The sequence below is a fragment of the Callospermophilus lateralis genome, chromosome 1 (genome assembly GCF_048772815.1).
Source record: "Callospermophilus lateralis isolate mCalLat2 chromosome 1, mCalLat2.hap1, whole genome shotgun sequence".
NCBI classification, from domain to species: domain Eukaryota; kingdom Metazoa; phylum Chordata; class Mammalia; order Rodentia; family Sciuridae; genus Callospermophilus; species Callospermophilus lateralis.
The window spans coordinates 57,291,049-57,308,636 of record NC_135305.1 but is presented as its reverse complement, the minus strand read 5'-3'; the positions used below and the strand labels follow the sequence as shown (position 1 = coordinate 57,308,636).

Below are 17,588 nucleotides of genomic sequence, written 5' to 3'. Positions count from 1 at the left end.
GGGTTGGAAGTGATCTGGAGGAAGTAATGACTCAGGAGAAAGAGTTTAACTTATGTAATTATGTAAATATGCAAGTAAACCATAGTGTGGTTTGAATTATTGAAATCACCCAACAAAACTTTCCCTTTGTTTTTCCTGTTTCAGATAAGCAAGAAGGGTCTATATTTTTGTCCCATTCTCTAGTTTTCACCTTTGTCTGGAGGATGCCTGCACGAACAGGAGAACTGGTTTCACCCTTCCACCACCACACAGCTCAGAGATGTCGCCTCTACATCTCCAAACTAGGAAGGTTCCTGTGTACTTGCTGTTCTGTGCAGAGATGCACATGGGGTGGGTAGTGAAGACATTCTTTTTAAAAAAATTTCTTTATTTTAATTTTTTAGTTGTCGATAGACCTTTATTTTTTTAATTTATATGTGGTGCTGAGGATTGAACCTAGTGCCTCACACATGCGAGGCAAGTGCGCTACCGCTGAGCCCCAGCCCCAACCCAGAGACTTTCTTTAGAATACTAAGCAATGGTGTCAAGATGCATCCATGGACTATGTGTGGACTGAACTGGCATCACAGCCAATGAATAGGAATATCTGGTATCAGAGAACTTCCAGCGGCAATCCTACTGGTTAAGACCACACAATTCCATGTGAATTTCTGTTTTTTAATGTTTTAAATAATTCCATGTGAATTTCTATTCAGTTCTGCCATGTTCTACACAGCACTAGAGACGGGGTGACCTCCTGTAGCCACTCAGCCTCTCAGAGATGGGTATAACCTGCCAAGATGCCAATCACCCTGTTGACTTCAAGACATCATGAAACAAGACTCCATCCCTAAACCTTATCCTTGCCTTTGATATACCCCCTTAAATAAAACTACCAGAGCCATTTTAGTTGTTCAACTCCAGCGCCTGTATGGGCTGGACCTAACAGGCACTCCAAGCTTCTTAAAACTATAATTCTGACTTTGTCTTTTTTCTTCACTAATTATTTTTGACTTTATTTTCCCAGGTGGTTTATCCCCTCCTAGTCAGGAAAAATTACCCTGGCAAGGTGCTGGCCACCTTGTGATATGTAGACACCTGTTTCAGAGCAGACTTGCAAGTATACAGTCTGGATGGGGAGGCCTCGAGATCTGGGAGAGACCTATCAATGCCACTGTCCCTCCTCTGTAGGCAAGAACTAAGTGAATTAATAGAAGCACAAAGGGCTCCTTTGAGAAAATTGGCTTAGAATTATTTCTGAAAGAGCAATGTTCTAGTAACTATTGTAAGCATGTTGCCTCATGGCAAAATAGCTCCAATTTTAACACTTAGAATTCTCAGCTTTTGAACACTGCATTTGGAGATATCTGAGTTTAACATATTGCAGAAGGAACAACAACAGCTCATTTACTCGGGGTAAAGTAGAAACATATTTACTATTCTTTAGCACAGGGCTCTTCATCACAAGTGCCATCAACCAGCAAGCTGGATAGTATCCAAATTAAGCAGGAAGAAGCTGGATTCTAATGGAGAAGATTTATTCTTCTAAAAACTGAAGTCCAACAAAATACTGATATATTGGGAGCCTCAAATTATTGGCTCATTTTGTGATGCTAAAGATGATCTTTTCTTACTTCTCACATGTAGCTTTACCAATTGGGTTATTCCACCCAACATCAAACCAACTGTAGTTACAGCTTTAGCTCCATATTTCTGGGCTTAGAGAAATCAAGCCAGATTGGTGTTCCTTGACTCCTGTTTGTAATTATCTGCTGTTACAGTGATGTCTCCCAGCACCCTGATATTATTGTTGTAGCAAAGATGTATCACTTGATGTTCCTTAGTAACACCTCTCTTGGGAAGAGCTGTGGTTAGGCCATGGTTTCAGAAATCATGGGGAGAGGAAGGCAAAGGCGGCACTGTTATGGACACAGCTTGTGATGGGCAAGAAGCAGGATGAGATCCCTATTTAGCAGAAAACACAGACAGGTTTTTTTGGAAAAGGAAAGGTGGTTCAGAGGATGAAGCCCAGAAGGTAGAAGCAATAGCTGAGAAGAACAATGAATTAGAGATTTGTCTTAATGAAAGAAACTCTCCTATCCTGGGCCTGGCTGTGAGAGGAGAGAGTCTTACTCACAAACCTCTTGTTGGCTTTCTGAATTCCTATAGCCCAGTGACTGCTGTGTGCCTCAGATCCCCCCCCCCTTTTGTGTGTTTTTCTTTGTTTTCTTGTTTTTATTTTTTTGAACAGTTATCCTGTCATTATCTCACTCTTTTATACTGGGGATGGGTAGGGTGGATAACTTGACTTTACAGATTGGTATAGATCAAAATATTTGGGAGTGAGTACGGGAAACTGTGATGGGCTAAGACCTTGGGGGGTCTTGGAGGATAGTGAATGTGTTTTGCATGTGGGAGAGATTTGAGTGACCAGAGGTAGGACAGATGATGTTAGATTGTAACCATAATGCCTTCCCCCAATTAATCACACCTCCTTTTGTACATGTTTCTCTGTCATGTGACTTTTATGTACTTCCTATCAAAAAAGGGGAGTCTATTTCCTAACCTTCTGCATGTTGACTGTTTTTATAAATTTCTTTGACTGGCAAGATGTGGCAAATTAGATAATTCCTTGGGACTCAGGAACCACCTAACTGAAAAATACTGGGAAGAAGACCACAAAGGAAGGAAGGTTCAGCTGTTCCTAGACACTGACTTATCAACTGAATGCAACTACATGAAGGAGGCCAGGAGAGAGACAAGTAGACCTGCCCAGGCAACCCCACAAACCAACAGAGATAATAAATCATTGCTTTTTTAAGTCACTAAGCTTTGTAGAGGTGTGTTGCATGACAATAAATAACTGCACAAATATTATCCTAGGCTCAGCTAAGGAATATAGACAAAGAGTAAGGCTGAATTTTGAAAACAATAATGTATCTCTGCATCCTTGACTCTCTTTTCCTTTCACTGGTTAAGAGATGACAAAATCTGGAAAGGCTGCCTCGGTTCCAAAGATGGAAGTCATATGCTCAGGATGTCAGAGTCAACCTGTCAACTCTGAACTGCTCATCTTTGGACCATGATATAAGAAAGAATGAACTACTTTGTTTAAATCTTGCTAAGCATCTGTGTTTGTGAGTTTCTGTGTTACAGTCGCTGGCTAGATCTGTATTTTAACTAAAGCAGACTGCCAAATTCTTAATTTCATTAAAAGAGGTAGACTCATCAACCCTGCTACCTGAACATCAAATACCTAAAGCATTTCAGTCTCACTCTGATAAACTACAAAGAACACTGACATATGAAGACAAAAATTACTTATAAGTTGACTTGGATCCACTGATTGAAATAGCTTAATGGCTATGTCTTGAAATAGACGGTGTTTAAAGATTATGTTTCAAGGTTTATCAGACTAACACAGAAACTTTTACATCTTTGACCAAATAAGTGTCTTTCTTTTTCAGGAATTGTTCCTACATGAACATTGAAGGTGTCATTTTTTTAGGTATGCATGCCTAAGTAATGACGGAGGCAGAGACTACAGCCAGCTTCTCTAGGTGAATGATGCATAATAAGTTTTCTGATCAATTAGGTGAAAGATTTCACAGACAGAATAGTCTCTAAAAATTTTATGAATAAGCTACTTTTATAAATTGCTAAGCATCTGCCATTATGTCAGGGTAAAATGATTACTGTGGTAACCAACAACTCCCAATCTTGTAGTTTAAACCAACAAAAGTTGATTTCTTTCATGTCCAGTGTAAGTTGGCAAGGAAGTCTGGTTATTGTACATAATCAGGGACCCAGAGTGATGCAGGTTTTGTTTCAGTGATGCTTCTATGAAGCAGGGACATAGAAAAATGCACATGAGCTCTTAAAGTCAGGTTTCATGTCCATTCACATTTCATTAGGCCATGAAAAACTTCAAAGTTGTGGGGGAAAGTATAACCCTACCTTGTTCCAGGAAGAAAGGAAGTTAGAAATATTTCTTAATTACCCTACTGAGTATACCAACCACATGCAACATCATCAGGAAGCAGTGCAAACAGACTTTTTATATCATCTCAGCTCTAAACCCAGCTGCCTTGACTAAGTTACAGTAAAGGTTACATTCCAGAATTCAATTAAGACGTGTCCACTTGGGCTGGGGCTGTAGCTCAGTGGCAGAGCACTTGCCTTGTACATGTGAGGCACTGGGTTCAATCCTGAGCACCATATACAAATAAACAAATAAAATAAAGACATGCTGTCCATCTACAACTACAAAAAATAAAATAGAAAAAGAAGTGTTCACTTGAAGAATGTTTCTTTCTTTTTTTAAATGATAGAGTTAAAGATAACCATCTTTGTGTAACCTATGCCATCTGGTACAAAGATGCTATGAATTAATTCTAGAATACTGAACCTGGAAAAAAGCGCATTTTAAAAATTGGAATATTTCTGTTTTCTTCTTTTTTACTTAACTATGAGAACTAAATTGTGCTATATTTTTCCCCCTTTGTTCTAGCTTCCAGGAAGCTAAGAGTTCAAATTGTTGCCCTATTAATAAAACGGGTTCACTTCCAATTCCCTCATCAATTGTTTTACTCTTTCTCTCTATTGTCTTATTATTTGTTTTAATGGTCATTTAAAGGGGTCGTTTATTTTGCAAGATACCTCAACTTGTCCTCGCAAGGAGGCACTAAATCACTAAAAATCTACAAATGGCAAAAGCCTGATGTAATGATGCCTGACAGCTCTCTTTAGACTTCAACGGCTTTTGTTCACTGCTGGCTACTCAATGCCCTGAACAGTACTTGGCACAGGTAGGTGTGCAATAAATCTTTGTTGAATGAATTAATGGGAAAGTGAGCAAATCCATCTCAATTACAAGTATGTGTAAGCATATGTGTAGCACGCGCGTGCACACACACACACACACCCATTTCCACCTATTTTGGAAAATTTGTCCTAGAGTTCTTTACCTTATAAGTCATTACTTGAAGAGAAACAGACACATTATATAAATTTTTCCAAGTTATTGAAAGTCTTGAAATGTAGCTATTGAGATAAATAAATGTTCCCACGAAATGGTAGCTGTGGTACATAATAAGAAAGATTACCTTACCTGGCTGCAAGAGTCCTTGGAATAACAATGGTGATTCTTGTCCATTCTTCAAAGTCCCCTGTATGATACATGGTGGGCTCACTCAGTTCCCTGGAGCTCCCTTCGCATCCTTTGCCCGCAGAAGCTGGGAAACAGCCTTCTTTCACCAGAAACCAGGACATTCCAGCATCATGAGAGTACTGAAGAAGAACTGGGGCAGTATTGCTGAACTGATTGGCACATCCTATGTTTAGCTGTTAAAAAGGACAGAATTACACAAAGTTTTGGTTCCAAGACATCATCCAACAAGCTCAGTCTGCATGAAATCACAATGTCAAGACTGTGCAGCTCAATCCCAACCAAAGCCCTACCATAAATTCTGGGATTTTTTGGTGGATGCAAGCAGCAAGTAATTTTTAGCAGAAAGCTGAACAAGCTACCTACTTTATGGGTTTCTTGGGACTATAAAAAAGAAGAAGAAAGTATAATGTCTGTGTTTCTGGAGTCTTGGACAAAAGATAAAAACCAAGAAATTGCATCCTTCTCCCTCTTGGTATAAAAAGGGAAAGCAGAAGATGGAGAAGCAGGAAGAGAAGGCTGGGTTCTCTGCTTTCCATATAACCAAAATCTTTATTCTGTTTTTTTTTTGGCCAAAACTTACTAAGAAATCAGAATCAGCTTAGATGAAAGTGCTAAATTTTTGCTACAGCAAAAATTAAACAACATAATTAAGGAAAAGAACTATTATCATTCTGTCCTTGAGTAGAGACTGTCATAGGATTCATAATAATAAAAAAAAAATTGTAAAAAAATGCAACCTAAATCCTATTGCTTGGCATAACTGTTTTTATTTTTCTGTTTTTCTTTCTTCTTTTTATGTGGTATTATATATTTTGGACATGTAGTTGAGGCGATCACATTTCTAGAACTTTCCTATTTTCTATTTAACATTACTTTATTATCTTATGCAACTTAGCAATGAATATATCTTTTCCTTTTCAGTTGATTTGTTAACACCAGATAAATCCCTAGGAATGGTATTACTGAGTCAAATATAGAAACACATTTTACATTTTCTAATTATAGGTGTTCATTTAGTATCAGTTAGGTTTAAATAGATCAGTTTTACCACAGCACTGGGTATTATAACAGCTTAAGATAGTTTCTTTCTAAACTAATACATACATAAATGAATTTTAACACTGTTTTAGTTTTCATTTTTGATAGCTATAACTTTCAGACATTCCCCCTATTTATTTAATTACTGGTGTCTTAGGTGAGTGGTCTGTTTAGATCTTATTAACATTTTGGACTGAAGCTTTGATGGGATTTTATTTCAGGCGACTTTAAAATAAGAATAGTCTAATTACAAGAAAAATTGCAGTAAGGAACCAAAAGAACATGGTTATGACTAAAGACTAAAGGAAGACATAAAGGTAGAGAGGGCCAGAGACATATAATAATGGGGGTTGGAGTTCATGAGATAAATCAGTTAATCCTTGTGACTGTAGGGTAGCTTTATCTAGTCTTTAAAAGTCTGTATTTTCCTCATTTCCAAACTCAGAGCTAGAAAAAAAAAATCTCTCAGAAGGATTTATACTTTTGACTGGTAGGAATTTTAATGTGACTCATTTATTTAAGTTTATGTAGTAAAATGTGAAGAATATAATTAACGATTTGCACTCTCAAATGCATGATAAAGATCTTCTAAGGACTGGGGTTGTGGCTTGGGGGTAGAGCGCTTGCCTAGCATGCATGAGGCACTAGGTTCTATCCCCGGCACCACATAAAAATAAGAAAAAATAAAATAAAGGTATTGTGTCCATCTACAACTAAAAAGAAAAAAATGTTTTAAAAAAGATCTTCTAGCAGAAATTTGTTTTATTGTACTACTCCCTAGTAAGAATAGCCTTTGGCTGGCACCTGGTGATGGCAGCCTCATTGGGCACACAAAGTTAGCTTTTTATCTTGAATTTTTATGACTGCTATTATTTCTAAGGTAGGCAAGTTGTTGGATCTTTTAGTTCATTGACAAGTTTGTGCTTTAGAAATCAGGTAATGAAGTGATATAGACATACTCTGAGTTGTATTAAATATATAATTCAACTTAGACTTTGCATTCAGGATCCATTTGTATATATATCCAGCAAATATTTACTGGAGAACCTGCTAGATATCATCTCTATATGCTTATGTCTCTCCTACTTTTAAAAGCAAAGCAAAAGAAAATGAAAATTCTTAATGATTTTTGGGTCTGCCTGTAACTACACAGTTAAACATATTGAGATAAAGGCCACTTTTACTGCATAAATTCCTCAACGTTTTTCAATCCATTATAAACTGATTTTTGCTGTTACCATTGCAATGAATTACCAAGGAAACCCCATCAAACTAAATCTGATGGAAAAATTTAATCCTATTTTACAGATTATTTTGTTGCTTCTGACACTGTTGACCATCTTTTTTTTTTTTAATTGACCACATAGTCTGATTTTCTAATGCTGCTGTTTTTTAGGATTCAGTTCTTGTTTTTATTACATTCTAATTCTGTGCATGCTTTCAATCTCATTCATAAGCATAACTTCGAGTGTCTTCTGAATATCCCTGACTCCCAGCTATGATCTATCACCCAGTAGGTCACCAAAACCTGCTGACTATTCCCTTAACATCTTTCAGACTTATGTACTTATCTTTTTAACTCAAGATATGCTTTAACCTGACCTAATTTATCACTACAGCTCTACATTGTTACTTTACTCAAATATGTTTGAAAAGTTGATCACTTTTCTCTGTCTCTTCCACTGCTGGGCAGGGCCTGTTCCTACCAATTCTTAGTTGGATCACTGCAGTAGCTGCCCCAGGGTATCTCTGCTATAGTCCTTGCCTCTGCTAGCAGATTTCCAGCACAATGATTATTTAAAATCCCAAGTCAGTGCATGCCATCCTTTAGATGGACACTTTATTCAGAACAGAGGCCCAAGTCTGACCTGACTTTTTTTTACACTCTATTCACTTCTCTGTTGTAGTCATGATGGCATCCTTGTGGTTTCTAAAACATTTCCAAAAAATACTCCCACCTCAAGACCTGGTACTTTTTGTTTCATGTGCCTGTAGTGATCTTCCCTGTGTAGCTGCATGACTCACTCCTTGAATTTTTATAGGTTATAGTTTAACTAGTAGAGATATTTTTACTAGAGATCAACCTGACAATCCTTTATATAGTGGTTACTGCTCTCCATCACCCAACCCTGTACTCTCTATTTTATATTTATTCATAGCCTACAATAGTGTCTGAAACATACAGACTTTATGTTTGCTGAATGAATGTACTTGTTGACTGCTTTTCCCTTGTTAGGTAAACACTCATATTGCTGCCAGAATGACCCTTCTAAAATACAGGTCTGATTGTGGTACTCAATAGATTAAAAATCTCTGTTACTCACTGTTCTTGGGATAATATTCGAGTGACTTGGTGTAGAATATAATCAAAATGAGCTCTTTCACCTCTGCTACATAGACCTCTTACTCCTCCACTTTCTAAATCTGCCATTCTCATTTGCATTTTCATGTATTTGAGTGTTTTGTTTCTTCTTTCTGGATTTCCTCTCTTCCATTCTTTAGAGGTTTAAATCTCTATATTTCCAGAAGCTTTAAATTTTCATCCATTCATCCATCCATCCATCTATGCAGGGTACTCTCGCAGAATTTATGGCCTACTTCTACTAAAGCACTCTTATGACTGTACTGTGACTATTTAGTTTTCTGGCTCAAGTTTTTCTTGTGTTATGCACTCTTGCCCTTTAAGTACTTAACAATTTTTTTTACATTTAGATTTTTTAAACTTTAGAATATCACCCTGCAGAATTTAATGCCTAACTTACCATGGTTTTGTGAGTGATTAAATGGAAAATATGATGAGAAATAGCACAGTATTCTGGAAATATATCTGACATTAATGTTATTTTGTTACCATTTTAAGTGTTACCAACACATGAATATAGATTCATGTACCATTATTGATGCTTTCCCCATTACAGTTTAGCATCAAAATCTAAACAGGGAAGGATAACATTTTACTAATCATATTATTTATGACTAACTTCCTTGTTTACAGGCTTGTGGAAATTATATTTGAAGAGCTGCCTATAAACATCTGATCTCTTTAATAATTCCATTTGTAAATTATTTAGCATCTGCATCCTGCCGTTATGTAGGGACCATGTAGTTGTGCTAGCTCATTAAAACTGCATTACTTTCGACCCCAGAATTCACCAATGGGATTTTATTATAAACACAATGAAATTTTGATTAGGGTTCTGAGACAAGTGCTTGTCAAAGTAAATACTTGCTATACATGTTGATATGTTACCACAGTGCTGAAAAAAAAATAGGCTTTTAGGAGAACAATTATAAGTGGAGTAAAGGAGGAGAAATTATTTGGAAATCCTATAGTAAATTCATAAAATCACTCATAAGCCCAAACATCACTAATAAACTGAAAAGGGTGGCTTATCCAGCCCCATTAAGAAGCATGGGATTAAATCACCATCAGATTGATGTCTTCAAGGTCCATGTTATTTTTAATTATGGACAAGTTCCATAAGTACTTAAAGAAATAGAATGATATAGCCAAAACTTCTAGGACTTCTTGAAAACTGATAAACTTTTTTTCCTTATGAGTAGAGCTTTTCAGCTCTGTCACTCTGTGATTGAGGAACCTTTTTCATTCAAGTGAGTGCCTTTGTTAACAGAATAGGAAAAATTTGTGTTCTTTGTTTCACTTATAAATGTGCAAGATGATTTTACTCTTTTACCTGCTTTGGGAAGACCTTTGTGCATAAATACCTTGAACTGTAGCACATATCCAGGTTTAAGGGTCAAATCTCGAGTTACTGCAAATCGATCTCCATCTGATTTTCCAAACACCATGGCTGAAGGCGTGGTGGCACAAAAGGTTTCATTTTTAACCATTCCTTCATTAGCCAGCATCAACCACACACTCATTTGATTCATAGGGTAATCAAACGCTGGTTTCTCATAAAAGTTCTAATAGAAACAATACAAATAAAGCAGAAAAGTAATTTGATAGCTCTGAAAACAAGAAAGGAATTTTCAGTTCATGACATGCTGAACCATGTACCACTTGTATTTCTAGGAAAATACACAAGAACCTCTAAATTAACTTTATTTGACTGCCATTCACATTTTCTCTTGATGATTTAACAACCAAAAATATTTTGCTGCTGTTTATAATCATTTTTTTAAACACACTAACAATTCTGCTTGATAACTTGGTTAGACTTTATAGTCCTTTTCACGTTCAAATAATTTGTGAACTAGTAGCCAAGAGAGGTAACCAAAAAATGAAATTACAAACACTAAAATACCTGGGGTAAAGTTGGGTTCACAACTGGAATAACCTGCTTCTGCTTCTCTGACAGAATGATGATGTCATCTACTGCCCACTGGTCATAGTCCTCCCCAGAGAACACGGGCTGCCACCAGCGGAACCTGGTGCAAGGGGTCTTAGCAGCGGCTGGAAGCTCCAGATACACAAATCTGCAGAAGAGCAAATCATTTATGGGGAGGAAAAGAAAAGCTGTGTTTTTCTTAGAAGCTGGTGAAATAACAAACTTAGCAACAGGAGATTTTAGTTTGATATTTTGAAATTCTAAGTTTGGACAGATCAGACAAGGAGGCTTAATGTTGTGAGAAAGTTTGATCCTGATCATGTTTACTTCATTTGAATAGCATCTTTTGGAGAAGAGGAAAAATATTTCAGCTGCATTTGATTCACCCACTTCTTTTGACTACCAGAAGGTGGCTCATAACTTTTACAGAAATATCAAGAAAAAACCAGTTCCTTCATAATTATTGCATTAATAATAGTAATTTTAAAAATGTAAAGGTAATTCTTACCAGGGGAAAAAAATCTAAGTATGATTGGTCTTTATGAACAATTTTTTTTTTTTTTTTTGGTACGAGGGATTGAACTCCGGGGCACTCTATCACTGAACCTCATCCCCAGCCCTATTTTGTATTTATTTAGAGAGAGGGTCTCACTGAGTTGCTCAGCACCTCACTTTTTGCTGAGGCTGGCTTCGAACTTTCGATCCTCCTGCCTCAGCCTCGGGAACCGCTGGGATTACAGGCATGTGCCATCACGTCTGGCTCTGTTAACATTTTGATGTATATTATCCTACTCTGTAATTTATTTCATAGGCATTTACATTTTGGAACAATATTGTATCATAAGTAATTATGTCAGTAAAATTATTTAAGAACAATTTAATGTCTATGATTTTTCATCACATGGACATGCTAGTGTTTATCTTTCCTTATTACAAATAATTTTGTGGTGGGATTTCCTATACATAAAGCTTCCTCTACACCTTACTTTATTTTTTTTCTGGTAAGAGTCCTAGAAGTGAAATTATTGGGTCAAGTAAACTGGTCATGTTTAAAGCTCTTGATTTTCTAAATTCCTGTCTGGAAGGGTTATAATGGTTTATGATAATTTGCAGGATGACACAAGAGAGACTGTTTTGCTGTTCCCATGTGGAGACAGCTCTGGGTGCTACCATTAAAAAAAATGGCATCGTGACTGTTAAAAAATAGTATCTTTTCATGCAATGGAAGTTTATTATGATTCACATTTTATTGAACATATGTACTTCCTCTTTAGTAACATCCACTCATTCCTTTTATTTATTTTTCCCATTATTGTGGGATCTTAGTGCTTTTCTTGACAATTTGTATAAGCTTTTTACAGGGACATTAATCCTTTAGCTCATATTTGTTGCAAATACTTTTCCCAATTAGCTTTCCTACTTTTCACATCATATGTGCAGTCATATATGTACCTAGGGTAATGATGTCCATCTCATTCCACCATATTTCCTGTCCCCATGCACCCTCCCCATCCCTCCCCCTCCCCTTTGCCCAATCAAAGTTACTCTATTTTTCCCATGTCCCCTCACCCCCTTATGGATCAGCATCCACTTATCAGACAGAATATTCAGTCTTTGGTTTTTTGCGATTGGCTTACTTTGCTTAGCATGATATTCTCCAATTCCATCCATTTACCTGCAAATGCCATAATTTTATTCTCTTTTAATGCTGAGTAATATTCCATTGTGTATGTACCACAGTTTCTTTATCCATTTATCTATTGAAGGGCATCTAGGTTGCTTCCACAGTTTAGTTTTTGTGAATTGAGCTGCTAAAAACACTGATGTGGCTGCGTTACTATAGTATGCTGATTTCAAGTCCTTTGGGTACAGATGGAGATGGGATAGCTGGTGGTTCCATTCCAAGTTTTGTAAGGAATCTCCATACTGCTTTCCACATTGGTTGCACCAATTTGCAATCCCACCAATAATATATGGGTGTGCCTTTTCTTCTACATCCTTGACAACATTTATCGTTGCCTATATTCTTGATAACTGTCATTCTGACTGGCATGAGATACAATCTTAGAGTAGTTTTGATTTACATTTCTCTAATTACTAGAGATGTTGAACATTTTTTCTTATATTTGTTGATCAAATGTGTATCTTTTTCTGAGAAGTGTCTGTTCAGGTCCTTAGCCCATTTATTGATTGGATTGTTTGTTTTCTTGTAGTTCTAGATGGACAGCATGCCTTTATTTTAAGTTTTTATTTATTTATTCTAAGTTAAGTTTTTTGAGTTCTTTATATATTATTTGTTGTCTTCTGTATCTCTGAAGGAGATTTTGAACTTTTGTAGTTTTCTTCACAGAAATTCTCATTATTGTTTGTTAAAGTTATTTCTTATATTTATTTATGTATTTTCCACCATGAATGGGGTCTTTTTACCATATATTTCAACTCAGACTTTCTTAATCAGTTCAGCGTCACAGAAACCTGAGAGAATATGGTGGATTCTTTGGCCTCCCATAAATATTCCCATAAATAAAACATTTTGCTAGCATTTGAGGTGGCTCACAAATGCCTGGAGTCCAGGTTATCTACTTTGGTTTAAACTAAGAATTTCTGGGATTTGAACAAGCCATTTAATTCTTGTTTATTTACATAGTTGTCTAGTCACTTTATTGAACTAATAATATCCAATTTGACCATTAAATTACTTGGAAAAATAATTTATCTTATTCTCAACTGTTGTTTAAACCAGTTTGGCACTGTTACCCCCGTCTCCACTCCCCCCAGTTCTACTGGACTGCATCTCGAGGACTCTCACTAGGTTTCATCTCCTATCCAGGGTTCATGACTTTCTCACTAGATGTTAAATCTCATTTTGCCCAGGTGTTTCATTTCTGGTTTCAGCCTCTACCCATGTTCCTTAGATAAAAAACTTTTTCATGTTTACTTGTGTTATATATTATGGAGAATTATATTGCCTTTAAGGGACCCAATATTTTGAAAACACAAACTTGCAAACCTTTTACCTGTAATGAAGGTATATTTGAAATAGTATGTTTAAAATATATTTGATTTGTAAGACTTTGATCTACATATTCCTCAATAATTGTTTTTCAATACCAGACTCAGTTATAATATGCAAAACAGGAACAATATTAATATAGTAAAGCTTAATAATCATCAGTGGTCAACATGTAAGAAGAATTTTGCCTTGCATTAAAGTGGAAATATAGATATTAGAAAAAGGAACACTCTAAAAGTGATCTTTGCATGAATTTTAATATTTATGTAAAATGTAAAGTATAAACACAGAATTTCAAAATACTACATAATTACAAAAGAACTAAATTTTAAAATATTGACTGCGTAGTGCACAAAATTATTTTCCTAAATGCTTCAACAGTTGTTGTCTGAATTTTTTTTTCCCTCAGTAACTGTGGTCTGAACCTAGGAGCATTTTACCACTGAGCTACATATTTAGCCCTTTTAATTTTTTATTTTGAGACAGGGTCTTACTAAGTTGCTTAGGGCCTTGCTAAATTGCTGAGGCTGGCCTTGAACCTGCAATTCTTCTGCTTCAGTATCCCAAGTTGCTCGGATTACAGATGTGAGCCATTGTGGCCCAGCTGAAATATTTAATAATATATATTCTCCATCTATAGGATAGGCCAATGAAAATTTTTAGAAAATCTGAACTCTACAGACTCATTCATATATTATTTAGGACTAGTCCTGGATGTAGCCATTTGAAAACTTTTAACAACAACAAACCTATCTTGCTCTTGAATCTAACAGTTGAGCATATTTTGTGTTACATATAAAACCAAAACCCAAACCAAAAATCTTCCAATTGAAAAGTGAGCTTGGAACATCCCTATAGCACACTGGGTAAACAGAGGTCTATCATCTTGCTTTTCTTTTAGTCACCATTTTTTTCCCCAAATATTTAAAAACTCCAACATGAATGCAAATGGGGTTTTGTTCCACCAGAACAGAAATGAAGTGAAAGTGGAATGAAATCTTTATATGTTGGGCTATCATTTGTGTTAAATATTTATGAGTTTGGCTATTTTTGTAACTGTCAACATTTTAGAAATGCCTCAACAAAAAATGTAATCTTTACCATTCCCAGAAACCACTGGAAGACCCAGTAGGTGGGAGGTTACCTTGGCTTGCTGAAATCTGAGAAGTACATCTCTGCCAGCAGGTGCCACTGGATGCCCCCGTTGTTGCTGTACTGGAGGAGGACGCCCTCCTCTCGGCTGTCGGGTTTGTTGCACGCACCACTCTCTCCGCCTATCTGGATGTAGAACTGGACAAAGTCCACCCAAGAGGTATCCAGATCCCAGCTCACCAATTGTCTTTTCCCAGCCTTTCCAAAGAACAATAAAACCACTGTCAATCATTTGAGAGCTCTTTGGCATTTGACTGTTCAGTTCCAAATTCACATTAACATCCTAACACTATGTGGAGGTGGCTTTGTCCCCAGTTACTACTGGGAGGAGCAAGCTGTGCCATTTTGTTGTTCTGTTCTAGCTATAGTAACTGTTCTTGGATATATTTGTTTAATCTCTTCATCACTGATTCCCAGAATAGATTATGAGGTCCTCGGGAATTTCTCATTATACCAAAGGGTATTTGAAAGTTTTTAAAAAATGAAGCAAAATTAACTTTAATTAAAACACTCCCGGCTTTTGCTTTATAAATCTCCTTTGGGCAGAGTAATGGAGAAGGAAGACCATATACTTTGAAATCAGAGGGCTTTTTGGTTTTTGTTTTTGCAGTGCCAAAGAGAGAACCAGGGCCTTGTGCATGCTAGGCAGGCACGCTAACACTGAGGTACATTCCCAGCTTCACGTGAATCTGGGTTTGAATCTCAGCCCAATACTGTTCAGGAGCTGTGTGGCCTTTCTGATCTCTTATTTTCCTCAAAGGTACAATATGGTAAAAATATCTTGCTCATAGGATGTTGTGACCATTGAGTGAAATAACACATGACACAGAAACTGTCTAGCTCACTGTGTGCCTTCCTGAGGGAATATCCTCTCCAGAGATATGCCTGGATCCTCCTCTCCCATGGGAAACAAAATCAAACAGGTAAGACAGAAATTTTTTGGCAAAAGAGAGTACTCCAGTGTGTCACGCTCCTAGTCTGCCTGCCTGCTATCTGCCTGTCTTTCACTTTCCAATACAGAGGTTGGGAAGAGTTCATTTAAATTAGTTATTACAACCACTAAACAATCTTGTTATGTCTTTAAAGGGTTAAAACTTCCCACAAATCCACTTTAACTCACCTTTTCCCATTGGTATGTCTGTCCCCTGAGCATCATGGTATTGTGGTGAGGTGTACAAACTATAAGAATGTCACTGTTGTTGTGTGTGAATGGTTTCATAAAACGGGAACTGAAAGAAGGTTTGCTTTTGATACTTTTTCCCTAAGCAGGTATTGATTAATCCATGGACTCCTCTGAGTTGATCTCAGAGAACTCATAAGGAATTCAACTAAAAAGTCAGTAAGAAAAAATGGGGTTGGGGAGGGAGAGCAAGGGAGGAAGATTACCTCTAGATAGGGGAAAGGGGTGGGAGGGAAAGGGAGGGAGAAGGGGAATTGTATGGATGGTGAAAGGAGACCCTCATCTTTATACAAAATACATGTATGAAGATGTGAATTTGGTGTCAACATACCTTATATATAATCAGAGATATGATAAATTATGGTATAATGGTATATTAAGAATTGTAATGCAAAAATAAATAAATAAATAAAAGAATTGGATAGAAAGTGTATTTTTATTTTCTTTATACATCTGTTTAAATGCTTTTTTATTATGTCTTCATTAAGCATAAAAATGTCCTAAATGGAATAAACTGAAACTTATCAAAGTAAAAAAAAAAAAAAAAAGAAAAACTGAGATGGTATACATAGTACAGAAAACACTCCTCATCCTTAACACGAACCCTACTCTAATCCACTAAGTTCATTATGGAAGGGTTTCAGCTATCAGAAGTTACAGGGTCAATATTTGGTACTAATTAAAGGAGTACTCAGCTATTGTAAGAACTAAAGCCAATTAAGAGATTCCAAGACAAATGAAGGTTACCACAAAATGAGAATTGAAGTTAATTCTGAGGCTGGAACTCCCTCCTTGAAACTTTCATTTTTAAGTATGTATTTGAAGGAACCTTATAAGTAATATGCATTTTGAACTTGTTATAGTACTTAAAATTTTTCTGATTGTTGATTTGAAACCCTCAGTGATCCTAGTATTTTCATGCTCCAGGCTCATTGCAGGAAGAATGATTTTTAGAGGAAAACCTACAGAACCTAGCAGGTTAATTCCAATCTAAGCAAACTTGTGAAAAAACTTGGCATGTGGAAATGAGCCAGAAGGATAAACATCTAAGGTGAGGAGAGTTAAAAAAAAAAAAAGCCAATTATCACAATTAGCTGGTTGGAATGATTGTTCTATTGTGAAATTCACAGAGAAGAGTTGTTTTTCCAGGAGATGATAGTGTTAGTCTACAGAGGTTTCGAAAGAAGGTTTTGTGGGACTTTTGTAAATGATGGAAAATATCACACTAATGCTTAGTTTGGCACTGAAAGTGTTTTTTCCTAGAGAATAGCACAAATCATTTTCTTTTGTTCAGTGACCTGAAATAATGCTGAATATTGTTTTAAAGGAAGAGGGGAAAAAAAGAAGAAAGAAAAGGAAATGGCTCATGACAAAGTTTTTGTTGGAATTTAGAAGTGGATATAAAAGATGCTTTGAAGTTCTTCTGTTACACTGTGATCAATGGATTTGTGCATATGTGCAGACACATGTGCACATGTGTGTTTCTATGTGCATGTGTGTTTGAGTAGTAGGTTAAGCATCTCCTCATTCCGGGAGTGTGGAAATTGCCTTTCAACTTTATCCTCAAATTCTAGATTAAAATGGCTCACTACTTTAAGGGTTTAGCCAAAAATGAAATAAGTTTTAATAAGGAATGCTTTCACAACTAGAACTTTTACGACAGAACCTCTAAAATACTTCATTTATCTTTATCTTTTGCTTCCCATTGAAATTTCTTTAGCTAATCAAAATGCCCTAAAAACAAAGACTTCAATTTATTTGATA

At 36.3% G+C, this 17,588-nt stretch overlaps 1 protein-coding gene across 2 annotated transcripts in view; it reads right to left on the bottom strand.

Moving 5' to 3' along the window:
- Positions 1-17,588, bottom strand: part of Reln (reelin) — a 452,906-nt gene that overhangs the window by 90,704 nt on the left and 344,614 nt on the right. For both annotated transcript variants that reach the window (XM_076862447.2, XM_076862444.2), the window contains exons 25-28: positions 14,637-14,842; positions 10,456-10,627; positions 9,914-10,114; positions 5,090-5,322 (exon numbers count right to left, since the gene is read on the bottom strand). In XM_076862447.2, coding sequence (XP_076718562.1) covers positions 5,090-5,322; positions 9,914-10,114; positions 10,456-10,627; positions 14,637-14,842 — 812 coding nt within the window. The remainder of the gene's footprint in view (positions 1-5,089; positions 5,323-9,913; positions 10,115-10,455; positions 10,628-14,636; positions 14,843-17,588) is intronic.